At 51.1% G+C, this 26,364-nt stretch overlaps 1 protein-coding gene across 1 annotated transcript in view; it reads left to right on the forward strand.

The window, feature by feature from the left end:
* Window positions 1–25,361, forward strand: part of PLXNA2 (plexin A2) — a 212,470-nt gene extending 187,109 nt beyond the window's left edge. The window contains exons 18-32 of the mRNA XM_046680898.1: window positions 672–911; window positions 1,559–1,702; window positions 1,992–2,226; window positions 4,340–4,482; window positions 5,180–5,448; window positions 7,389–7,455; window positions 7,647–7,793; window positions 8,443–8,602; window positions 8,990–9,093; window positions 13,076–13,175; window positions 14,175–14,365; window positions 15,786–15,955; window positions 18,491–18,703; window positions 19,401–19,551; window positions 20,278–25,361. Of these exons, the coding sequence (XP_046536854.1) occupies window positions 672–911; window positions 1,559–1,702; window positions 1,992–2,226; window positions 4,340–4,482; window positions 5,180–5,448; window positions 7,389–7,455; window positions 7,647–7,793; window positions 8,443–8,602; window positions 8,990–9,093; window positions 13,076–13,175; window positions 14,175–14,365; window positions 15,786–15,955; window positions 18,491–18,703; window positions 19,401–19,551; window positions 20,278–20,373 (2,430 nt within the window). The 3' untranslated portion in view covers window positions 20,374–25,361. The remainder of the gene's footprint in view (window positions 1–671; window positions 912–1,558; window positions 1,703–1,991; window positions 2,227–4,339; window positions 4,483–5,179; window positions 5,449–7,388; window positions 7,456–7,646; window positions 7,794–8,442; window positions 8,603–8,989; window positions 9,094–13,075; window positions 13,176–14,174; window positions 14,366–15,785; window positions 15,956–18,490; window positions 18,704–19,400; window positions 19,552–20,277) is intronic.
* Window positions 25,362–26,364: the final 1,003 nt, after the last annotated feature.

A 26,364-nucleotide genomic window follows, 5' to 3' on the forward strand; every position in this document is an offset into this window, starting at 1 on the left:
CCAACACTGTTTCTGTCCTACTTCTCCGCAAACATCCCATGCTTCCTCACCCCCGGGCCTTTGCTGCTGTCCCCTCTGCCTGGGACTTTTCCCCCACCCCTCCCTCTCCTTGTCTAGGTAAGTCCTACTCATTCTTCAGCTTAAATTTCATACATTTCTTCCCTGAATCACACTCACCCTGCTTCAGGGCAGGCACATGCACGTGCACACGCTCTCACACACGCTTGTGCACACACGCTGACACACCCACAGTACCTGTACTTCCCTGCCAGGGCGCTTTCTCGCATCCATTCCTACAGTTGACAGTGCTTGTGCCCCTCCTGTGCTCCAGGCCCTCTGCCCGGACTCTATTGTACTGCTTGTTGAATTGGGGTCTCCCCCCCTAGACTGGGACTATTTCACTAGATAGCCCCAGCTCCTAGCACCTTGCCTCGCACAAAGCAGGCCCACAAATAGTGTTGGTGGATGAATAAATGAATGAATCAATGAATGAAGTTGAAATGAACCCCCCAAAAAACTTTGACAGCCCTTTGCCTCAAGGGATTCAGCATCTAATGAAGACAAACAAGTCACCCAAGGGTGACTGGTTAAGGCAAGTAGCGGGGAGGGGCGGCAGCGGACCCCCAACCGCCCTCGTTCAGTGTTTGAATGCTGCACTCTGGGCCTCTCAGGTGTGTAAAGTTGTGAACACCACCACCCTAACCTGCCTGGCCCCCTCTCTGACCACGGACTACCGGCCCGGCCTGGACACTGTGGAACGGCCAGACGAGTTTGGATTCGTCTTTAACAATGTCCAGTCCTTGCTCATTTACAACGACACCAAGTTCATCTACTACCCCAACCCGACCTTTGAACTGCTCAGCCCTACAGGCGTCTTGGATCAAAAGCCGGGATCCCCCATCATTCTGAAGGTAGGTGCGCGCGGAGTGCAGCACATGCCACGCGCAGTGGTGGTGAGAGCCCCCCTCCCGGGGCCCATCTTGTTGTCCTTTCTACGCACGTGGACTTGCAAAGCTGTCAGCTCCCTGTAAAGGGAGATTGTTTATAGATATTGACCCATCGAGCGGCATATCTTGCCTTGGGATTCTCAAGAAACACTTTAGAATATTTCTGTTTGTTCTTGTGAGCTTCGGAAACCAAAATTTCTGTGGCGCATTGGAAGTAACCCTTTCCCTTTATTGACAACTTCTGTGGCCGCCGTAACCTGCACGCAATTTCAAGAGGTCACAGTTCCCTATACGATCCGTCCAAGGGTTTTGCTACTCTGCCACTTTCATTTATATCTCACGTCTCCCTTGAATTTTCACTTGTTTAGGGTTCTGTCTCCCCTTCCTCTCTTTCCCACCCTCCTCCTCCCTTTCATCCTCTCCGCCCTCCGTTTTGTCTTTTTCTCCCTGAATTATGGCTGTTAGAAGTCCTCTCCAAAAACTTACCGTGGAGTCATCTGTTGGTCTTTGCATGGCTGCCCGTCCCCCATCTCCTTAATCTCTTTTAAATAGGCAATTAACTTCTGCACGCCTGTGTCAGTTACTCCTATTAAGATTGCTGTTATCTACAGGGGAAAAACCTCTGCCCTCCTGCCTCTGGAGGTGCCAAACTCAACTATACGGTGCTGGTTGGAGAGACCCCGTGCGCTGTCACTGTGTCCGAGACACAGCTCCTCTGTGAGCCTCCCAACCTCACGGGGCAGCACAAGGTCATGGTGAGTGAAGCTGCTTCTTATTACTTCCTTCCCTCCTTGCTGGGCATGCATGAGCTGTCATAAGGAAAGGCTCTCTCTTCCATCTTCTTCATGGCTCCTCATCTCCATGCCCTGCATTAAAATGGGTAGAAGTTGAGAGCGCAAGAAAAGAAAGGCAGATAATAAGCAGGAAGTTGTTCTGTATCCAAATCTGCACTGTGTGGTTGTGGTCTTGCATGTCCTTCCTGAAACGGTAAGCATTCGATAGCATGCCAGGGCTCTACAGCATCTGTGTGTGTGCAATGCACAGGTTCACGTGGGCGGGATGGTGTTCTCGCCTGGCTCGGTGAGTGTCATCTCAGACAGCTTGCTGACCCTGCCAGCCATCGTCAGCATCGCGGCAGGCGGCAGCCTCCTACTCATCATCGTCATCATCGTCCTCATTGCCTACAAGCGGAAGTCCCGGGAAAACGACCTCACTCTCAAGAGGCTCCAGATGCAGATGGACAACCTGGAGTCCCGTGTGGCCCTGGAGTGCAAGGAAGGTAAGAGGAGGCACTCCCTCGCTTCCTGGACTCTCTTCCTTCACCAGCCATGTTACCTCACTCCCTACAGACAGCTCTCATCTTTACTTCCACCCCTCCTGCCCCAAGCCATTACACTCCGCTTTGATTTCTGTTTTCCTGTGAATTTCCTTTACTCTTAGGGCTAGAGAAGTCCTAATAAGGATGTCCACAGCGAGGCCCCAGACCTGATCATACTATTCTGTTCCCCCTGTGTCCTGACTCATCCCACAGACTGGCCGCCTTCTTCTCCCTCTCAGGGCCTCAGTCTCCCCACAGTCAGAGCCCTCTGGGCTCTGTTGTCTCAGACTCTAGATTCCCTAGATGGGACTGTCGGGCTCCTGGTTCTTGCATAGCCGCCCTCACCCTTGTAGCCTGTGGAAGCAGCAGCAGCAGCAGCAGGAATGGCGGGCGAGTACCTCACCCCCCTCCCACTCCATCCCCACCCTCAGGGCTTGTTTTCCATCAGTGCTGCAGGCTGAGCTCTCTGAAGGCCGCAGCTTGCTGGCGTCCTTGGCCGTGGATGTGTGTGGGAGTGGAGACGTGTTTTCTTCCATCTCCCACGCAACCACAGCCGTGAGGTGACAGGTGTACCTGGCATCCCCTCGGGCTGGGGACCAGGCAGGCTGTCTGGGTAAACATCTCAATTAGGAATCAAAACATTTCTCTTTTTGCTGCAAATGTCAAGATCAGAAATAAGCCCTCTGCTGGATGAAAGGGAAGAGCTGGGCTGGAGAAAAGTGGGCAGCGGCTCCTCCCGGTGCCAGGGCTGGGGAGGCGTGGAAAGGGGGCACCAGGAGACAGGCCTGCCACCAAGGGGATGCTCCCCTGTCACCGAGGGCTTGATGGTCAGGGCACCCCAACGCTGGGTTTGGTTTTGTTCTCACTTTTGTGTGTGTGTGCGCTAAAGTATACTAATGTAAAGTTTACCATTTTAACCCTCGCTGTCTCTACACCACAGGGCTCTCCCCTCCTCCAGCCCTGTGGCATTAAGGACATTCATGATATTGTGCAAACATCACCACCATCCATCTCCAGAAGTTTCTCATCTTCCCTAGCTGAAACTCTGTAACCATTAAACAATAACTCCTCATTCCCCCTTCTCTCAGCCCTTGGCAACCACCGTGCTACTTTCTGTCTCTGTGAATTTGACTACTCTAAGTACCTCATATAAGAGGAATCATACATTATTTCTCCTTTTCTGTCTGGCGTATTTCACTTGGCTTAATGTCTTCAAGTGTCATTCATGTTGTAGCATGTGTCAGAATTTCATTCCTTTTTAAGGCTGAATAACATTCCATTGAATATATGTACATCATTCTGTTTATCCATCCGGCAATGGACATTTGGGTTGTTTCCACCTTTTGGTATTGTGAGTAATGCTGCTGTGAACACGAGTGTACAAGTATCTATTCAGATCCCTGCTTTCCGTTCTTTTGGTTATATACCTAGGAGTGGAATTGCTGAGTTGCATGGTAATTCTATGTTTAATTTTTTAAGAAACCATGAAGTTGTTTTCCAGAGCAGCTGCACCAATTTACATCCCCACCAGCGATGTACGAGGGTTCCAATTTTTCTACATCCTCGCCAACACTTGTTGTTTCCATTTTTTGGTCATAGCCATCCTAATGGGTATGAAGTGGCATCTCATGGTAGCTTTGATTTGCCTTGTCTCCTAAGGGTTTTGCCTCCTGATTTCTTCTCTTGCTTGGAAAAGGGGAGCAGAGCTGCCTGCTCTGGTCTTTGCTTGATCTCTGCGGCCACTGTCTCTCACCTACTTTCAGCACCTGCAACATCTTTACTGAATGACCCAAGTCATGATGTTCCTTTTTCTTTAACTACACTTACAATATGTAGAAAATTCAAAATTATAGATAAGCATAGAGGAGGAGATATAGAAAGCACCCATATTCCCACTACCTAAGAAAGGCAGCCTGGAGATATCTCATACCCTCTGGAGATGCACCCCTATAACCCTCCTCATCTCTATACCCCAAGCCCTCCCCTCCTCCTTCACAAACTTCTCCTCCTGCCTGTCTCCTCCCCTGCCCCAGTTCCCCTCTTGAGCCTCCCCGTCTCCACTGTACTTTCACAGCTTTTGCCGAGCTCCAGACAGACATCAATGAGCTGACCAGCGACCTGGACCGCTCAGGAATCCCCTACCTGGACTATCGTACCTATGCAATGCGAGTCCTTTTCCCTGGCATCGAGGACCATCCTGTCCTGCGGGAGCTGGAGGTAACGCTGGCCTCCGGCACCAGCCGCCCAGCAGGGACGCAGGGCCTGGGTTTCCTAGGAAATGCCAGTGGGGCCCAGCAGCTCGGAGGAAGGCAGGAGTGAGGAGGAAATATAGCTTGTAACAGCCTCAGCACAAGAGGGATACTCCTGATCTAGAAGATCAGGGCCAAGGGGGGCACCCAGGCTCTGTGGGATGATTCCAGGGGAAGGCTCATTGTTTGTCATTTTTTAATTAGTGACTGAATTAATTAACTAAGATTCTGCCTCATTCTCAAATGGATTTAAGGTGGCTTAAGGAAAGACGTATGATTCTGAGATTTGTTTGTTCATTTGTTGGTTTGTTTTACTAAAGATAAATCAGGACGGAGGAGATTAAAGGGAGACTAGTAAATGGAGTGAGTCTGATGGGGCATCTCCTAGTGTGCCCTTGGGAAAATCAGATGGACAGCATCCCCTCCTAGGGCTCTGCCTGGAGCCCGACCCTCCCAACCCAGTGGAAGGTCAGAGCAGACTGTAGACTTCAGAGACCAACCATTCCTACATCATCATGGAGGAGTGGGGGATGGGGAAGGTGGTTATAGCCATCGTGGAGAGGGTCTCAATGCCGGTATCATCACTGGCAAAGGCCCTCAGTGAGAGCCCGGGCTGGGAGGCTGGACGCCCATCCTCTGAGGGTGCGCCCATCACACCCACCCAGGTGCAGGGCAATGGGCAGCAGCACGTGGAGAAGGCCCTGAAGCTCTTTGCCCAGCTCATCAACAATAAGGTGTTCCTGCTGACCTTCATCCGCACCCTGGAGCTTCAGCGCAGCTTCTCCATGCGCGACCGCGGCAACGTGGCCTCGCTCATCATGACTGGCCTGCAGGGCCGCCTGGAGTATGCCACTGACGTCCTCAAACAGCTGCTCTCTGACCTCATTGATAAGAACCTGGAGAACAAGAACCACCCCAAGCTGCTTCTCCGGAGGTCTGACCCATGGCCGGGGTGGGGCAGGAAGTGGGCATCTGAACAGGGACATGGGGCCTCATTAGAGGAGGTCTCTAAGCAGCATGAGAGGGTGCCCCTCCCCAGAAAGGCCCATGTCTGCATGTCCCATAGTATAGAGTCTGATCTTCTTTCAGCCCAGGAGGCTGTGCAAGGTCTGCAGCTTCTAAGCCTGATGGAGGAGCACAGGCCTCGGCTTGAACCCCAGCTCTGCCATATGCTAGTTGTGTGATCTTGGACCAGTGATGTGACCTCTCTGCTGTTTATTGTCTCCATGGGAAGAATGACACTAATAACACCTGTCTTGCAGTCTCCCTCCCTCCCCATGCGTCTAGAGCTGGGCCGTCCAACAGGGTAGCCACATGTGGCTGCTAAGTAAAATAAAATAAAATGGCAAATTCAGTTCTTCCATCGCACTAGCCACGTTCCAAGTGCTCAGGTGCCACATATTGGCCGCCATGTTGGACAGCACAGATAGGGAGCATCTCCATCATCACAGGAGGTCCTGTTGAACAGCGCCAGACTAGCGATTTGGTGCAGCCTGTCCCTTCAGCATCCAGCTTCCTGGATCTGAATCACCAGCATCCACCACATGCCCCCTCCCCTACTGCCATTTTCCTGGCAGGAGAGAGGGTTGGAGACCTTGGCATCCATCCCCTGAGCCCACCGTCTCTGGAGGCCCCGGGAAGCTGAGCACAGCTTTGGAGCTCCTCAGGCAGCAGAGCCTGGAATACGCCCTCTCCGTTTCACTGCCTCCTCTTTAGCCTTGTCTGAGCAAGGTCTCAGGCTTCCAGGTCCCACGTGGGGTGAGGAAGGAGAAGGAACGGCTTTGTTTTCTGAGTGCTGAGCCCCCATCCTGCGATCTGAGCATTAGAAACTCTCATTAAGAACTGTTGTATTTAAATTAGAGCTAATCTCAGGCACAATGCAGGGAGAGGGTGCTGGGAGGGGCCCGGGGAGAAAGCTACAATTTCTTCTGCCATTGTCACTCTCTCCCAGGCCCAGATTGCTGAGCCACCCTGGCAAATGCCTGGGATTTACTGCAACCAGAGGGTATAATTTGCACCACGTGCAGGGAGTTAAAACACCCCTCCAGCATCCCCATCACTGAGGGTCTGTCACAGCCGCTTTGTTCCTTCCCAAATCCCCAGATCTGCAGCCCAGGTTGGGGGGTGGGGGAGGGGCAGTGCTTGCAGAACCAGATCCCCTGTCAGCTAAACACTTCCCCACACTGCTCTCTACCTGAGGGGCTGGGATCCATGACCCCACATGACAGCAGTGATGACGGCTATTGGGTACCAGGCGCTATTCTTAGCACTGTACGTATATTAGTATATTAACTCATTCAACCCTGACAACAGCTCTGTGCGATAGATATTATTATTATTATTGTCCCCACTGAGAGATGGGGAGACTGAACCCACAGGAGGAGAAACGACTTGCCCAGGGTCACACAACCCGTACATGGCAGAGCCAGGATTGAACTCAGGCAGTCCGACTGTGGATGTTTGGAAGGGCAGGTACCAGGGACATTCTGGACATGCAAAATAGAATATTCAGGCGTGCAAGAAATCCCAGAAGGGCAGAGAAACTTGGTTTATCACCTTAAAGCCAGAAGGGAGTGGGGAGATGTGGTTCTTTACAGCTCTGTGGGATGGATGCTCAGCATCTTTTTATCTTTTTTTTTTGTGCTGAGGAAAATTAGCCCTGAACTAAGATAGACTGAGGCCCAGAAAGAGGCCTCTGGCTGAGGGTCACACTTCTAGCTACTGGCAGAGTTGGGCTAGGACTCAGGCATCCTGGCTTCCAGCCCTGTGTTCTTTCATGCCTTGTTCTCTTGGGTCATGACCCACACAACAAGCCAGGCCCCTCTCTTGGACCCCTCGGTAAAGGACTGCCCCTCGTCCCTTCTGCCTCCCCAGGACGGAGTCTGTGGCTGAGAAGATGCTGACCAATTGGTTTGCCTTCCTCCTGCACAAGTTCCTGAAGGTGAGAGTGGGAGTGAGATGAGGGCCAGGAGTTGAGGGCAAGATGGGAGGGCTGCATGGGGACACCCCTCAGGAACAGGAAGCTACCTGGCCAGGGTGCTCCAAAGCAAAGCAGGCCCGGGAGCAAGGTCAGGAGAGGGAAGGAAGGAGCCTGGTGCCGCCACATGCCCCACGCCCTGCCTGTGCCCACAGGAGTGTGCGGGGGAGCCGCTCTTCATGCTGTACTGTGCCATCAAGCAGCAGATGGAGAAAGGCCCCATCGACGCCATCACGGGCGAGGCCCGCTACTCCCTGAGCGAGGACAAGCTCATCCGGCAGCAGATTGAGTACAAGACCCTGGTGAGGAGGCTGGAAGCTCGGGGGACAGTGCAGATCTCCTGCCTCTGATCCGTACTCTGCTCTCTGAGCACAAAGCCTGTCTGAGGGGTCCATAGAGAGGCTGGGAGAGCAGTCTGGGGGCAGGTCCAAGGGGTGTGGTAAGTGTGCCAAGGGCAGGTAGACACACCTAAGTTCCCCCCGCCGATGCCATCTCATTTGAGAGGGCCCAAAGAGTTCTCTCTGCCTCAGTTTACCGTAGATAATATTGAGGGGAGAAGAAAGATCACTTACCATTAGGTATGAGAAAATTAGTATTATGGGGAAAAATGTGAGTCTGCTGATTCCTAATATGGAGCCTTAGAGGAAGTGGGAGGCCAGCCCTTGATACACATGGAACCATCCTGAAACCCCTACAGTGCCTCATTCTAGGATGAGACCCTCCCTAAGCCATCCATGAGCTCAAAAGTAGAGTCCTGGTTCTTTGAGAAAGAAGAGGTGGGCATAATAACTCACGATGTCATTTGGCAGATGGCAGGAAGGTGAGAGAAACTGAGGCATGGAGAGGCACCCCTAGATCCCCTGTAAGGAGGGTGAGCCTTGGAAAGAAAAGATTTGAGGCCCCACTCCCTCTCCTTCAAACTACTCCTTCAACTCCTGTTGTCACCTGTAGATCCTGAACTGTGTCAACCCCGACAACGAGAACAGTCCAGAGATCCCAGTGAAGGTGTTAAACTGTGACACCATCACGCAAGTCAAGGAGAAGATCCTCGATGCTGTCTACAAGAACGTGCCCTACTCCCAGCGGCCGAGGGCCGTTGACATGGACTTGGGTAGGAGGCCTGACCTTGGAGTGTGGGGGCACCGGGTGGACGAGCGGCTTCCAGGGGGGCATTCGGGCTGTGGGATGGATGGGAAGATGGGAAGCCCTGCCCTGCATACGCCCCTCCGGGGGGCGTGACTGGGTCCTACCCAGGTGAGGGGCCACAGGAAATACTTCTCCCAGGGCACTGCCTCCTCAGATGTGGCCACCTCTGGTGAGGCCCACGCTTCTCCCCAGCTACCTTGACCCCGTGGAGCCCCAGATATCTTAAGCGCTATCATTGCACCAGCTGGAGGGAGCTGGGGTTACCAGGTCCCTAGAGGAGGCACGACAGGGTGATCCTGGCTCACAGCCCCCACCCCCTCACAATGCTACCTGTACCACTTCCTCCACCCAGAGTGGCGTCAAGGCCGGATGGCCCGGGTTGTGCTGCAAGACGAGGACATCACCACCAAGATCGAGGGCGACTGGAAGCGGCTCAACACTCTGATGCATTATCAGGTGAGGGTGGGGCCTCTCCATTTGGGCAGGGGCTTTGCGTTTGGGATCTTTGACCTCCCAGAATGACCCCTTCCCTCCAATGTTTGCTCTAAGGCCCTCAAATGCCTTAATGGGGTTTTCTTATCTCACCTTTCCTCCTCTTCCCTGAGCCTAGAACAGTGATTCTCAGCCACAGCTGCCAATTAGAATTACCCAGGGTATTCATCAAAAACAGGAGTGGGGCCAGGTCAGTAGCACAGCAGTTAAGTTCACACGTTCCACTTCGGCGGCCCAGGGTTCACTGGTTCAGATCCCGGGTGCAGACATGGCACCGCTTGGCAAGCCATGCTGTGGTAGGCGTCCCACATATAAAGTAGAGGAAGATGGGCACAGATGTTAGCTCAGAGCCAGTCTTCCTCAGCAAAAAGAGGAAGATTGGCAGCAGATGTTAGCCCAGGGCTAATCTTGGTCAAAAAAAAAAAAACAGGAATGCCCAGACTCACCCTGAGAAACTGACTTAACCGGTCTAGGGTAAGGCTAGGCCTTTCCCTCCTGTATGTCTCTATGTCTGCAGAAAAATTGCACACTGCCAAGTCCTCCACAAGGACAACTACCACAGGCGCTTTCTCTCTTTGGCATCTTACTAATGCAGCTTACACTTCCCACCCCCAGGGTACTGGGGAATGGATAGATTCGTCTTTGGGTCTTACATTCTGCCACTGAGTAGCTGCTGTCCTTGGAGAAATGACTGAAACTCTCTTTCTTCTCATCTATAAAATGGGGTGAACAGTGATCCCTGCCCCATAAAATTGTGTGAAAGAGATTAAATACAGTAGATAAAGTTTTAGCACAATGAACAGTCAAAAAAATCTCAGCCAAAGAATGGAAGACCCCGGGGCTGTCTATTCCCTGCTCCCTTTCCCTCCCACCGTCACCACTCATGGCTGGAGGTCTCTGTAAGATTAAGCACAGGCAGGCTGCTTGGGATTCAGGAAAAATACTAAAATAGAAGCTAGAAGTGAGAGACGCTGAGGGAAATGACACCAACCTGGGGAAGCCCCTCAGGCTTCAAGACCCCATGGGGTTGCCTGATAGTAACTTCCTCCTGTGTCCCCTATGTCCGTGCCTCACTCAGGGAGGGCGCAGAGGGGCTGGCAGGCTTGGCTGTCCAGCACCGAGTTGCCATCAACCAGGCCACTGGGGGCCTTGAAGGCCAATAGGAGCTGGCTGGGAGGCTCCCAAGGCACAGAGGGAGCTGGTGGGGGGCACTGGGGAAACCTCGAAACGCTCCTCTCTGGGCTCCATCCCCCTTACTGGCTTGCATTCTCTGTGCTGACACCCTGAGTGGACCCCTGCCGCAGAACGAGTGAGTGTGGTGTAGTGGGAAGAAAGGAGGCTCTGCGAGCTGTATTTAAACCCTGCTTCCCACTCCCTGGTGGTGTGACTGTAATCTCTCTGCACCTCGGGCTCCTCATCTGTAAAAATGGAGATAACAACCCCAACTTGTGAAGGTGGTCGGAAGGATTAGAACCAACAGGTGGGGCACCTAGGGTGTATACTTACATCTGCTGTAGCTGTATTCACTCCCTGTGGATCCCACACCCACGCCCACTTCACCTGGTGTTAATGCATCCTGTAGAACAGTTGTAATGAACTGTTAGAGCTGAAGAAGAAAGAACAAGAGAGACAGCATTATGTCCCCAAATGGTAAATTTCTCAAGGTCAGGAGTGGGGCCTTTCTTCTCTGTCTGTGATGCCCTACCACTTGTTACTGGGCTGTCCGTCCAGTGGGTCCCAATCAGAAGGATGGAATATTGTGTTCTTACAGGGCTCATCAGACAAAGCACTTGCAATTCCCCGATGTCATTTATCATTCATGTATTCATTCATTCCTCAAATATTTACTGAGCTTTACTGCGTGCGCAGTACTTCTCACACGCTCGCCCTGAGTGACAGGGGACAACAGGGATTGTTCTTCCCTTTGGGAGACGGTGATGATGATGATGCTCATAATAGCAACACTAATGCCAGTTCTTACTGAATGCTCACTGGGTGCCAGGCGGCTCTCAGCCTTTACGTGTCCTCGCTCATTTAATCCCCTCAACAAACCTAGACACGATGATTATCCCCGTTGACAAATGAGACAAGTGAGGCACCAGCGGTTAAGCAACTTTCCCAAAGCCATGGAGCTAATAAGTGGCAGAACCACGGGCAAACCCAGCCGGGCATCTTGACCACGGCTTTGCACCACCTGTTGGTGGAGAGAAAGAAATTCTGAGAACAGAGGATGAGAGAGATTTAGTGACGAGACCTCAAATTGAGTTGAACTGTGATCATTCGAGTCACCTTGTGAATCTTCCTTTGGGTGACAACAAACCATAAAGGATAACCTAATCTGTCCCTCTGGGAGGGTACACCCCCTGCTCCTGCCAGGCTTTCAAAGCATCATTTCTGGGCTGCCAGTCGCAAAAGAGTTCCTAAAAGACGGAGGTGGAGACTTCCCCCTCGGTTCCAGACCTGGTGCTGATGGTGCAAACTGCTGGCCGTCCAGGGAAGTCATGGAGCAGCGTTGGCACCTGGATGTGGGCAGCACAGGGCCCTGCGGCTCTGTGCTATCAAGTCAGAGCATTGCCCTCTCTTACCTTCCCTGGAGTCAAAGGTCCTTGGAGCCCCTGCAGGAGAAAATCTGCATAATCTTAATTAACAACGAGATGTTAAAAAACTTCCCTGGCTCCCACAGATTTATGGGGAGGGTAAAATTAAATACCACTACTAAAACTGGCTATCAGGGAATCTCGTTAGCGCTAATGTTCATTTATAGTTTGACTTCCCCACATTTAATTCTTTTTTGGTGGGAGAGAGGGACTGACAATTTAAGACCCAGAAAGATGGTTTTACGACTGGTACAGCTATAAATCAAACTTATAAAGTTCATAAAAATTGTTAAAATAAAAAATGGTTTAATAGGAATGTTTTATGGCCCATAACATTATTATAGCTGTTTTATTCCCTCTGCGTTAGGGGTTTAATTGGATCGCCACAATTCTGGGGATTCTCCATTTTTATTGGATAGAGGGTAATCTTAAATCAAAATAGCCCCAAATGTCTTCAATATGGCTCCTCATTTCTCAGCTGTCTCCCTCCAGGCTGGGTGCTGGGCACCCTCACGGAGAACAGAGCAAGACGCCAACTTTCTCTCTGACTCCCCAGGAGCAGCTGCTTTTTTGGTGAAACTCCCAGGTGGCCTGGGCATTCTAGGACCCAAGCCAGAAAGAAATCAGAACCAACAGGGAAAGTGGGCTTCAGACCAGTGTGACTTGAAGTAAAATCCAAAATTAGGATATAATGAGGTGAACATGTGCCCTCGAGCCTGACAGACCTGGCTTCAAATATTGGCTGCACCGCGCATTAATTGTGTGACCTTGCAGATGTTGCTTAGATTCTCAATGCTTCAATGTCCTCATCTGTAAAATGGGAATAATTGTACTTAACTCAGAAGGTTGAGGGGAGTCTGGGTCTAGCCAGCGCTGTCCAATAGAAATATAATGCAAAAACCACAGGTGTAGTTTTAAATTTTTGCTAGCCACATTTAAAAGTAAAAATAAACCGATGAAATTAGTGTTGAGAACATATTTTATTTAACCAAATTGACCTAAAATAACATTTCAACGTGTAATCAATATAAAAATTATTAATGAGATAGTTTGTATTAGTTTTACTCGTGCTAAGTCATCGAAACCCAGTGTATATCGTACATTTATAGTACATCTCCGCTCAGACACTTACTGTGCATCTCAATTCGGACTCACTGAATTTCAAGTGCTCAGTAGCCATAGGTAGTGAGTAGCTACCATGCTAGATAGCAGGAATTTCTATTCCTAGTATTCCTGAATAACTTGTGCTCTACCCCACACCTGTTCCATAACCTTCTAGAAGTACTTGACTATTCAATTTCCCAAGACACCTACATTCACCCACACTGTCCCTTTCACATCCTTCTCAGGTGTCAGACAGATCGGTGGTGGCTCTGGTCCCCAAACAGACCTCCTCTTACAACATCCCTGCCTCTGCCAGCATCTCCCGGACGTCCATCAGCAGATACGGTGAGGACCAGGAAGGTAATCTGGACCACTCAGAGGGGAGTCTTCTGTGACCTACTGTGGACACCTCACCATCCCCTTCTCATAGCAGGAAGCCCTTGCAGCTGCTGCCGGCCTCCAGTCAAAAGCCTTTGCTCATTTGTTTTCCTTCCTCCCTCATCCAGTCCTTCCCAGAGCAGCCAGTCTCCTCAGAGCTGTGGGCACAGGTGGCACCATGTGCCCTTCCTTTGATAGCCTAGGCCTGCTGAAGGAGTTTGAGGGGCCCAGAAGCAGGGAGGCACTGAATGAGAGGTTCATATATCCCGCTCCCAGTTCATGCATATTGTCCGGGCTGCATTATGAATAGTGCCCCCCCTTTTACTCTCAAAAGTGTCCCAGTTTGAGCAATAAATTGGCCAGCCTAGCCTGTCCACCCCTGAGGAGTGCTAGCGCCCCCAGTGCCTTCTGGGCAATGAGGTGCGGTGCTTCACTCTCCCTTATTCCATTTTCTCTGGTTTTGCGTGTGCACTAAGGCTTTGGGCTGTCCAGCTAAAGGACACCTCAGGACTGAGGCCAGCAGCTCCAAAAAGGCCTTGGCAATTCCATATTCTAGGCTCCAAGTAAGAAGGGACCAATTAACTCACAAGAGGAGCATTGCAACTCCACAGCTCCTTAGTATCCGGATTTTTATCAAAGCCCCTATGAAAATATCTGGTTGACACTGTACCTGTTCATTATTCTTTGCAGGAAGCATCAGAGGAGGAGAGACTCCCAAATTCCTGAGGGTCTCTCCAGCTCACAGAATTTCTAAATCCTCTTTTTATAAAGAGGTTTCAGACTGTCCTCATGCTAACCAAGGATCCCTAAAATAACCCACCAAATATGAGGTCCTAGGGTCCCCTTCCAATTGAAACTGGTTTATTCTGAGTGAATGCAGCAGGCGGGCAGGGATTCTAGCAGGATTTACAAGCAAGGATGATGAAATCAGTCGCTTACAAGCCTCCACTGCCCCCTTCTCCTCAGACTCCTCCTTCAGGTACACAGGCAGTCCTGACAGCCTACGGTCCCGGGCACCCATGATCACCCCAGACCTGGAGAGTGGGGTCAAGGTGTGGCATCTGGTGAAGAACCACGACCATGGGGACCAGAAGGAGGGTGACCGGGGCAGCAAGATGGTGTCCGAGATCTACCTGACCCGGCTCCTGGCCACCAAGGTAACTTCTGCTCTGCCTAGCCCAGGGAGGGTATGTCCCACCCCCTACAGCACAGGGAGGAGGTCATGGAATCTGTCCTTGAAGGGGACCCATTCGGACAAGTAGGTCCAGGTCCTGGGATGGGCTTTCCAGGGGATCAGGCCACCGCTGTTCTCTACCCTCTGGCAAAAGTCACAATGATATCATTGCTTCTGGCTCACTCCTCAAGAGCACCGTTACTCTTCAGAGGAGCGGCTCTCTCACCTCTGGGCCCCGGACCCTTTGGGAAGATATTGGGGTTTTCTTATTGATGTTAGCTAGAGAGATACGCCATCCTCCTCCATCACTGCCTTTTCTACCCACTTTCTGACAATGGGAGGGAAAGCACAAAGGCCCGGTCCTGCTAATAATCCAAGAGAAGGCTCCCTCTTCCCCTTCCCATCCCATCTATCCCAACACTGATGGAAGTGAGGCAGCCGCAGTGCTGGAAGCTGCGATCTAAAGCTGGCTTCCAGCTTCCCTAGCAGATCACAAATATGCCTATAAGTATGACGACCACACAGCCCACATTTGCCAGGCCAGGCCAGATTTCAAATACTCTCCCCACTGACCCCACAAAAATGCCACTGAAATTCTAATACAGTGGCATCCAGATTCCAGCTCCCAGACATTCTCCCAAAAGTGGCACAGAAATACACACATCAGACCACGTGTCTCACATTTTGCTTTGCCTAATATGCTAATAAGAGATTAACAAAGAGACACCAGAAAAGGTTAGACATATTCCTGACTTTCAGAGGTGTTCCTTGAACCTGTAAACTATGGGACCCAGGCCCAGCCTTGTCCCTGCCCCTGAGACCCTCCAAGGCCCTGTGGGTAAGGGCTGTGCCTGGGTGTTCTTGGATCTGGACCCCTCACCCACAGCACCCACTCCAGACATCACTTATCCCAGGCTACTAATATCGTAAGCCTTTTCACGCCTTCCTGTCACACCTCCGCAGTCCTGCTAGGCTCTCGCCAGGAGGCTCCCAGTCCCCCCACCTTGTTCTTCAGACACCCTCTTGTACCAGCCTGCCCTCTCCACTCGTGATGGGAAGCCTGGACTTGGAGCACTCGCCATCTTCCTATCAGACACCCTGCACCCACACCTGCCTGGGAGGGACAGAAGCATAAATGTGGCATGTGGCTGCAGTTCGGAGGAGAGATTCTTCCCAGGAATCTGCAGCCTATTCAGCTCCCCCCACACTCCCCCAACACCCCAACAGTCCCCTCCCCACCCCCACCCCCACCGCACCGTCTGTACAGCCTGGCATCGCAGAGAAATTTCCAAGGCAGGATCGGTCCAAGGCACCATCTGGTCTGCCCGTCTGCTGCCTGCCGCCCGCCCCCCGCCCCCAGCCACCCCCACTCTCCGCCTCATACTCTCGCACTACGCCCCCAGGGCACCCTGCAGAAGTTCGTGGACGACTTGTTTGAGACCTTGTTCAGCACTGTGCACCGGGGCAGCGCTCTCCCCCTGGCCATCAAGTACATGTTTGATTTCCTGGATGAGCAGGCAGACAGACACAGCATCCACGACACAGATGTGCGGCACACCTGGAAAAGCAACTGGTAACTCCCTGGGGAGCCCCGGGAGAGCTGCAGCCTGGAGAGGCCACAAGCTGTGGGGGTGGGGACCAGCAGGGACCAGGGAGATGGGGAGCCTGTTCTCTGCTGTGGCTGGGCAATCCGAGGCTCCTAGGACAAATAGTGCACATATGCTCTGCAGAGCCAACATGGTCCCCAGGCTGCCGGTGCCAAGTGGGGCCTGTCTGGCTTAGGGCCCAGCCCCAGGATGCACGCTTGAGCTCTGCCCTTTCAGGTTGAGACCCTTCCCCAGGAAGCATCTCCTCCCAAACTCTGAGACCTCTGGTTCTCAGGAAAGGGATTTGGGGGAACCCACACAAAGAGCCACATTTGAAACCCAGCAGCAGAGCTTCAAAGCCAGGCAGTGCCGGCATTCTGAGCAGGACAGAATCGAAGATACTTCCTGAGAAGGGGAAGCCCTGAGTTAAAGTTAGACCCCTGGGGATGTTGGCCAGTGCTGGCGAGAGAGCTCACACCTGCTGTAGACTTGAGCCAACTGTCATTGCAAACTTGATCCCTTTAGGCCAAGTTATTACCCCGAGGGCTGTGGCTGTCAGGAAGCCAGGCAGGATGTCCCACAGGCATGACTCTTCCGTAAGGGAACCTCCAGAGCCAGACCCAGCAGTGGGAGAAGCAGCTCCCACAGGCCCCTGGCAAAACCCATCTCTCCTGGGTTTTGAACCTGGACCACAGACCAAGCTAAGGACTGGCTTCCAGGTCAAACAGTGCCTGACCAAGAACCAGAGTCAAAACCCTTCCTTCAGGAAAGAGCACAGTGAGGGGAGCGAGGAGGTCCAGGCATTTGGGCTGGGCACGCAGCCCACACAGCTGTCTGGAGTCAGCGATCTCCTCAGAAAACAGAGCCGACACAGATGGGCCCCGGCTGTTATTTGGAAATCAAAAGTCCTAGCAACCAGCAAAACACTTTGGAAAAACCCAACCCCAACCCCAAATATTCCTTCCTTCTCCGGGGTGTTGTGGTTGCTGGGGCCTCTGAGTCTGCAGCTTTGATCACAGTGGAGTGAAATGGAGAGACTCTGGTGGTCGTGGGGTGAGGAGCCCACAGTGCTCTTCACTGGGGCAAGCCTTTCATCTGCATTCCATGGGCAGGGCCATGGCTGTCTCCTTCACTTTGGAGGATTCCTCAGTCCAGCACTGGAAGTGGCCAATTTCAGGGAAATCAAGAGAAAGTTCTAGATGATCCCCATCTCTGTGCCTTCTGTTACTGGCGAGGCCCAAGTCGTAGAAATGTCCTACACCGGAGCCGTGGTGGGGAGAGTCTCGTTATCCAGACCTCAAATAGCTGATGTCCAAGGAGAGAATATTAGAAGCTTGCCAAAGCTGCCGAAGGAAGGGGAGGGTGGAAGAGATGAGTCACCTCTCAGCGAGGCAGCACCTCCCCTGTGACAGGAAAGCGAGCGATCCTGCTGTACTTTGAAAGATCAGCGGAAATCATAATGCAAGGGCTTAGAGGGGGTAAAGCTGATGTTTCCCAAGACTTGGCATGAATGAGGGCTTTGGGAAAGTTTGGGGTCCTTGAGAGTCAAGAGAAGATGAAGAAGGGGAGAGGAGGGGAAGGCTGGATTGCTGGAACACCATCCATCTCAGGCCAGAAGGACAAGTGAGGTGACAGAGCTCACTCCACAGAGGGGCCCGAAGAGTTAAGGCCCTGCAGGCAGCTGGAGGAGAAGGCAGAGTTGGAAAAAGCAGCAGAAACAGCAGCTGTTCTGATTTTGAAGGGGAGTAAATGGGCTTATCCTCTTTATGGCCTAAGGAGCAGAGAAAACGCATTCTCCGATTATAAATTCCCGAGTTGCAGAAGGAACTCTCCTAACGACTGATCAGTTCCTCTTGGGGTGGGAAAAACTCCGGGCCACAGTGAGTCATTCCCAGCTTGCCAACAATGACCTCCTCTTCTCCATCTGCCCCTGCCCAGATACAAGAAGGCCCTGGGGAGAGTCATGAAAGAACTGCCCCCAGGGGAGCCCATTCCTCAGCCCAGCCAGGCCAGGGCAGCCCTGGGAAGCAGCTCGGGCAGCCGGGCTGGGCGGAGAGCACAGGTGGTGCCCTTTGTGCCCACTCTGAGGCAGTGCCTGGGGCTGCCCGAGGCGTCCTTCCGGACAATGGCCATGGGCACGGTGCAGGAACTCTAGGAGCCTGGTGGCTTTGTTTGAAGCTTGAGAAATTGTGCAGTCCTCCATGTTTGGGCTTCCCTGGGGACATGGAGGCCTTTGGAAAAGACCGCTGGGAGGGAACAGAACCCACCACGCCCACCCCTCAGTTATTAGAGAACAGGGTCAGGCCCCCTCAGGGTACAATGGCCCCTCTCCTTTTCTCCCAGTGTCAGGAACAGCTTAGCCTAAATTAGCGTCCTGGCTGGACCAGTCTTCTGTGATTTCATCCCCTTGCCCTCTGGAGAGGGAATTTTGCATCTGGCAGGGAGGGGGAGGAATATTAGGGGACAGCATCAGGGGCATGGCTGAGTGCAGCCCTCGGGGTCTGCTCTGCCTTTTCCTACAGCCTCCCTCTGCGCTTCTGGGTGAACGTGATCAAGAACCCCCAGTTCGTTTTTGACATCCACAAGGGCAGCATCACGGATGCCTGCCTCTCCGTGGTGGCCCAGACCTTCATGGACTCATGCTCAACGTCAGAGCACCGGCTGGGCAAGGACTCCCCCTCCAACAAGCTGCTCTATGCCAAGGACATCCCCAGCTACAAGAGCTGGGTGGAGAGGTCAGTAGCATCCTCCGGACAGGCCCCATGCCCCTGTCTGCCTACTCCATTCCCCGCCTGTGGGTTTCGCTGACCGAGGACTCAATACTGTGTTTGTGGTACCTTCAGGACCTCATGCTCCCCTCCTTCTTCCTTGTCTAAACCTCCCTCCTGAGGGAGGAAGGGAAACTTTATACCCTTGGAAGTCATATCATTATCATTCTAATTACTGTTTATTGAGGACCTGCTAAGCACCCAACACTGGGATAAAGATTTCATATGTATCATCTCATTAAAATATCCAACAAAATTGTGAAGTAGGTATTATTATCATCCCCGTTTTACTGATGAGGAAACTGCAGCACAGAGAGGCTATGTGACTTGCCCAAGGTCATGCAGCTAGCAGGTAACAGAGCTGGGATTTGAATACAAGGAGTCTTGTCAGAGTCTGGGCTTTTTAACCATCCTGGGGGGTCACTGCAGCTGGGAGCTCAAAGCTAGATTCAATCTCCTCAAGAAACTCTGGCTTTGGGGAATGCCAGTCTCCAGGCCCTAACCTCAGCTTGAGGCAGGAGGCCAGAGGAAGCCACATCAGAAGAGAAATGGGGAGGCAGGAGCACTTGGGGACACTCTGTGCTCTCGAGGGGCCTGAGGCCAGGGTAGGTATAGACAACTGTTTGCCGAGTCCCCATCAAGGAGCCTGTCCTCTCTACGGCAGATACTACGCAGACATCGCCAAGCTCCCCGCCATCAGTGACCAGGACATGAACGCCTACCTCGCTGAGCAGTCCCGCCTGCATGCCGTGGAGTTCAACATGCTGAGTGCCCTCAATGAGATCTACTCCTACGTCAGCAAGTATAGCGAAGAGGTAAGACAGGGCCCTCAAAGAGACGGAAACCAACATGCGGCAGGCAAGGCAGTTAAACAGAAGGCCTGGCTCCGTCCTCAAATAGTAGCAATAGAGGGTGATTTGGCAAATACTCATGGAGTCAAAAACCCATGAGCTCAAAAGTCGTTACCATTCCTTGAGAAGGCAGCCTGCCCTCTCCTGATTCATTGAACGCTTTCTTATACATTTCATTGTCTTTCACTCATTGTTAACACAATAAATAACACTTTTAACAACATAATTGTTTTTCAGTTCAAAGTGTTGTATGATTAATTTCACTCTTTCCTAAACAATGAATCAGGCTATTCTTTGCACTTGGGCAGATCCTGTCAGTTACATTTCTGATAGACAGGTGGACCTTCCCATGCATAGAGGTTGAATAGGACAGCTTCAGAGAAGTCACAAGTTGTGCATTAGCATTGGACCTGAAAGTAGTATTCCTGATAATAATAGTAATAGCTAACACTTACATAGCACTTCCTATATGCCAAATATTGTTTTAAATACTTTAGATATATACATACATATATATACATACACACATACATATTACATGTGCAAACATATATATTCAATAATCATTTACATTATTTCAAGTTATGTTCATTAGGGTGGAATGGAAAGGTAGAAGGATGAAGGATTTGGAAAACGGCATCTTCCGTACTGAGTCCTGAAGTCTTCCCCTGCTTTGTGTTTGTCCCTCAGCTCATCGGGGCGCTAGAGCAGGACGAGCAGGCCCGGCGACAGCGGCTGGCGTACAAGGTGGAACAGCTCATAAACGCCATGTCCATTGAGAGCTGAGAGATGGAGCCTCAAGTTCCTGGGAAGAGGGACCCGTGAGAGCTGTCACACCGGGAGTCTCAGAAGGAAGGACAAGTGACGGGGATCATCCCCCAGAGCTTGCTGTCCCCTGAGACCCCATGCCGGGGAGAGGGGAGGGCCCCTCTCCCCACGCCAGCCAAGTTTCGTTACAGCCGGTTCCTGCAGGGAGAGTCCATGCGCGTCATCCATCCACAGCGAGAACGAGAGAGAAGCAGGCGCGGAGAAGGTGGTTCTTCAAGCTGAGAGGCACGAGCGGGGCCAGTTCTGCCTCTGTGACTGCTGCTTTGCATGAAAACTCATTTGATGTATATTGGGGAAATAATGAGAACTTTATTTAATTTTTTTTAAGAAAAAGGAAAACCAGAAATAAAACAAAGCAAAAAGCTGCCCTGTTAATCCCGTCCAACTTTTGTTGAATTCTGATTTCTGCCCCCCTTCCTTCTTTCTTCCCCTTCGTCCCTCTTTCCTCCCGTAACTCCTGTTTCCAAATGTCAGGAAAAAGCCTACAAAGAGATGCTGAGAGAAACTGGAGCGAAAAGGCTTGTTTCCTTTCCCTTGAAATTAAAAACAAAAGGAAAGAAAATGAGGAGAAGAAGAATGAGCACAAGTTCACACCAAACACTTCGCAAAAATAGAGGCCAGTAAAACCTGGAATTATCCCAGCAGCCGGAAGAACATGGAAACTGAAGAACTTTGCACAAATTGCAAAGCCATCGAGTGGCTCAACCTGGCTGACTGGCACTTGAGCTTTACATACCACACACCTGTATATTCTCATCTCTTGAGAGGAGATAATGTGTCTATAGAATACCAATGCTTTTTGCTACTGTTTTTTTGTTTTGTTTTGTTTTATTTAATCCCAAACCTCAACAAATGACAAACTGATCTTTGGTACTTTTCCTTTTGGTTTCCCTAAAGTTACTCCCAGAAGTGGGGAGAGGTGGGCCTCTCCCAGACCAGACACCTGGCCTTCCTGAGGACATTGGGCAGCTCTGCCTTATGTCAGTCACTGTCATAGACCAGGCACCCTGGGGAAAGGGCCTGGAATTGTGTGGCCCAGGCCTCTGGGAGGTTCCATTTGGGAGTTGATTTAGGGACATGGGTGTTTGGCTGTGGATTCCACTCCAATCCTCCAGTGGTTTCTTGCAATTAAAGAGAGAACAAAATCAAACCCTGTTTACAGCAAGCAATACTTGAAGAGGATAGGTTAAAGACACTGCAGTATTTATTGTTATGCTTTCTCTCTTGTTCTCTCATGCCGGGAGAGGGGAGACAACCCTTCGGTCAGATGTGGAAGCTCCTGATCGTCTGAGCACTTCCCTCAGTCGATATGACTGTAGCATCCCCATGTTACTGTTTTCTGCCTCTCTTTCTGCCTCTCATGTCCTTATGAGTTTGAAGGACAAATGGTGGCTTCTCACTGGGCTCCTTTCCTTCTCTCTCTCTCCTGCTGACACCTAAAACCATGGATGACCAACTCTCCTGAGGGTAGTTTCCAAACAAAGAGACCAAAGCTCCATGCCCTGGTCCTGAGACCCCGTGGAAGCCACTGGAAGTCATCCAGAGGAAGGCGACTGTTGGCACAGGACCTTGGTGACCGGGACAGCCATCAGAGTTTTCAGGCCTCCCATGCTGGCAAGGATCCAAGCAGCCAGCTCCAACTTCTCTGCAAGCAGCATGGGAGTGAGGAGAAGGACAAGAGGAAGGCGAAGGGAGGAGGCAGGAGGGGACCAACTTCCCCTTCCCACCTTCTACTTTCAAACGGGCTGCAATGCTGGGAAACCGGACCAGCCATTCCCGGAGAGACCAGACCAGGGTCATTTCCTCTATAATTAACTCTGGGCCCCAGCTTCTCTGTGCCCTGGTTTACCTCCAAGCAATTCCAATTTCCAAAGGCTCTGCAGACCACATTGCGTTCCCAGGAAAGGACTGGGGGAGGGGGAGTGCTGAGGGCTGGCTTCCATCCCTGGCGTGTGGCTTTGGGTCGCTGTGCTAACCACACAGCAGACATCGCCTGGTCTCTTCAGTTCCAGTTTCTTGCCTGAATGCAGCTGACAAATGGGAAGAGAAAAGCATTCAGCAAAATACTCAGGAAACTCGCTGTTTTCATTAGAATTCACAACCAGCCATGCCAAGGCCACTTTCTTCTGATAATCCACTTCTGTTCAAGTTTCTCTGGGCCCTATTAATAGCCTGAAAGAAATACTAATGACTGGCCTTCTACACTAAGCCAAAGTGTCTGCTCTTCCTAGCACCCAAAGCTTATCAGCTCAGAGCCCACAGTTTATGGAGATGAAAGGAGAGGAGATACGGGCAAGAGGAATGTGAGCAGGGGACTTTGTGCCACCCACAAAAAATTCCAGCCCACCTCATTTTACTTCTGAGCATCTGAATGAAGATGCCTCACACTGGCATCCAGGGCCTTGCTCCACCAAGAAGTAAAAGGAAGTTAGACATCTCAACTGCATCTTAACCAACCCTTACCTCTATGCATCTATCCGGGCGTTTCTCAGCACCTACTTTTGGTGACCATTCACTGCCCCTGGGGATGCTTCCTGGAAGGTTTTGGGGGAGTGTGGAGAATGATGGGGGTATTGCCAACTGAAGTGGAGAGGAGAGGAGCCAGAGCTGGCATGAGTGGCTTGGCCACATTTCTCAAGATTCCATGAGAGAGTTGGGGAACATGGGCTGGCAAAGGAAGTGGCACAGGGGCATCCCTAAGGAAGGAATTAAGACAAAAGAAAACTCAACTGGACTTAAGCCAGGCCATGAGGGTGAAAGGTTATAGAGCCTTGTCCCCTTTCTGGCTTCCCACCTGTCCCTCCTCTACCACCGCTTGACTTTAGGTCACCAAGAGCCAATGGAGTCCATGCCCTGTGGAATGGGGAGGAGAGAGAGTTGGTCGGCCTCTCTCCTCACTATTATCCAATTTGAAGATATTTTGACCTTGTATAAGGAATAAGTATCAAAGTCAGCCCCTCCCCCACACAAAGCCATCTGTCTTGGAGGGAGGAAGGAAGGGAAGTCTCTCTCGAAAGTCAATCCAGCTTTGCTTTGTTTCGTTGATCTGCACAAGAGACAATTCTCTGGAAAAGGAAAAGGACCCCAGAATGTGCTTGGCAAGACAGAAAGTGCTAATGGACAAGATGGAAATAGACCAGATGTCCATCCTGGTGGAGCAAGTCCCTCCAGCTGGCACCTGCTGCTGCCTCCTGCCCTCAGCATGGGTTCAGGGACGTCTGTGCTCGCTCTCCTACTTCTCCCCACAGTGCATCTCTCAAAACCATTTCTGATCCACCACTGGCAGAGAGCTCCCCCTCCTTTGCAGAGTTCAGTCATTAAAAGCATGAACTAGCTGTTAACGTCACGGGAGGGAGAGAACTATTTCCTACGTTCATTCATTTGGGGAACCTTCTGGAGCAGCAACTGTTTGCTAGGGACAGCTCTAGGTGCTGAGAAACAGCAATGAACAAGACCAAGAAGGTCCTGCTTCTAGCAAGTTTAATTCTTCAGGTTGCTGGTTCCTGAAAGCAACTTCCCAGGCACAATTTTCCTCCCTGACCCGCAGAGGGCACGAGTTTTGTAGGGGCCGGAAGAAGGAAGAAGGCCAGACACACAGTTGCCTTACCTTATTCTGGGGACATTCCTCCAGCAATGAGAGCTTCTCTCGTTTCCACTGCCCCCATCTCTTCTGAGGGCACTCCCCTGCTGCGTGAGCTCCTGACCTTCCTTCAATTCCGCCAAATGAGGACAAGAAATAGCAGTCAAGGCCTCTGGCCCTGCCGAGCTTGAAGCAGAAGTAATGGATGGATGTGCTGGACTAAAAATGGTCTGGGCAGAACAAATAGAAGACGTGTGAAAGGCTCTGGCTGATAAATCTCCAGGTGCACTCCATTGCCACACCTGCCCCCATCAACCTGCAGTCGGTAAATACTGAACCGGCAGCTGCTCTCGGGGAGGCTTTTTCCCAGCCACATTGTGTCATAGGTGAGGTCCCTGGGGGCTGGCCATGGACAGGAAAGATCCGAGACTCGGGGGACTCTGTGGGTGAGAAAATGCAAAGCAACCTCGTAGACATGGGGCTGTGGGAGCAGATCCCATGGGGAGACTTGAGAGATGAAGTTCAGGCCCACTGATGCCTTGTCTCAGGAACAGGCTTTGAGAAAATGACGGCATCCTCTTCATAACTCCAAAGTCTGTCTTCCCTGTCGCTTTCCTTTCTCCTGGTTTCCCCAAAGAGTGAAGTTGTAGCATCTGGGGCTCAGCAATGCCCATGGATGAAAGATAAATTTTCACTCTTGGTATTAGGGAGGTCCTGGGAGATGATCAAGACCATTGCTTGTCAGACAGGGCCTCAGCCCAACCAGGAAACGGGAGATTCTCAGCCTTTCCTGGACACTCCTATCTTGTTCTCCTCACCTTAAAGGGGCTCTACCTTCAGACCGGGCTCCATCCTTCCTGCCACGCATCCTGTTTCTCCTGTCCTAGCCTCAAGGAAGATGGGAGGCATCTTCTGGATTTCAGTCATGGCCCTGACTTTGGCTTTATTTGCCCTCCTTATTGGGATTACAGGTGAAGAACGTAATGGAAAATAGTGCCCCCCAATCAGAGCAGATGTTCTTGAGTGTGTTGGGGAGAAAGGGAGAAGCTCTTTATACTGTAAGACTAGGGACCTTGAGCCCAGCTGCCTCTCCCCCCAACCTCTCCTACCCGAACCCACTCTTCTTGACACACTGGAATCTCTATTATACATATATATATTTTTAAGAAAATGCAATGATAGTTGTCTGGTTTTGTTGTTTTTACAGGTGTTGTGGAATAAAAATTGTAAGAAAATTAAGTATTTAAAAGGTTCCAATAGAACGGGGTTTTTTTGTTATTCTAATATATTATTGTGTACCTATTGTAAATATGAAACACTCCTATTTTGCAAGCCAAGGACACAATTTGTACTGTTGTTATATATAAATAAAGTTTACTGGATAAAAAAATCTTAAATCTTCAAATCAATCTGGTTGGTCAGCAGCACAGATGCAGAATAACATTTCAGGGGCATATTTAAGAAGCAGGGTACTCACAGGAAGATGAACTAAGTTGTTTGGAGGGACTTCCAGAATTCTCTCTGGAGCCGGAGCTTATTAATGTCCAGCCATTATCATCAACAGACACACACACACACACGCACTCGCACGCCTACTCTGCCCTGGCTTGTACCAGTAGGTGAACACTGCCCCCTAGCCTCAAGAACCCAGAATATAGCTTTTCTCCAACAGGAGGCTGATAGTGCAAAGATGCTTGGGTTGAGGCCCTTTCCCAGGGTGAATGAGGTCTCAGAAGAATAAGGAGATCCACCCCCAGCCCTCCCTGAATGTTACATTCATTTGTACAAAACATTTATTAAGCATCTACCATAGTCTGGCACGTGGTCTGTCCTGGGGTATAAAATAATAAATGAGAAAGGCGTGATTCTTGTTGTCATCAAAATCATAAGGGGAAAATCAGAAGGATTCTGAAAAAGGAATGTCTCAGCATGCCATGGGAAGGGGTTTTTGTTGTTTTTCTTTTATTTTCAGCTGAGGGATTAAGGGTGAATCAAGGGAAAGATGCCAGATAGTCTGTACTTTTAGGGCGGCATGGGGGAGTGGGCGGGGGCTCTGGCCTAGGGGTACAGGCTGTTGGGCTGACTTGGAGTCCAGAGGCCATGAGACTTAGAGGGAGGGAATTGATTGATCTGAGAACATCATGCACCCCCCCACTTCTGTACTTCCATTTTTCTATATACTTTTTTTCTCGTATCCCAAAGGGTGTGGGTCACATTTCCACTCTCAGGTGGTAAAAGGAGTAGATGAGAACAAGTCAAGAACCTGTCCATCTGACGTCACTGAGTGTGCCAGGAAATTGCTGATCACTCCCTTCATGATAATGAGGTCAGACTCGTTTTCTGGGCCTTCAGCCTTGTACCCAGCAGTA

The sequence above is a fragment of the Equus quagga genome, chromosome 13, assembly GCF_021613505.1.
Source record: "Equus quagga isolate Etosha38 chromosome 13, UCLA_HA_Equagga_1.0, whole genome shotgun sequence".
Classification (NCBI taxonomy): Eukaryota; Metazoa; Chordata; class Mammalia; order Perissodactyla; family Equidae; genus Equus; species Equus quagga.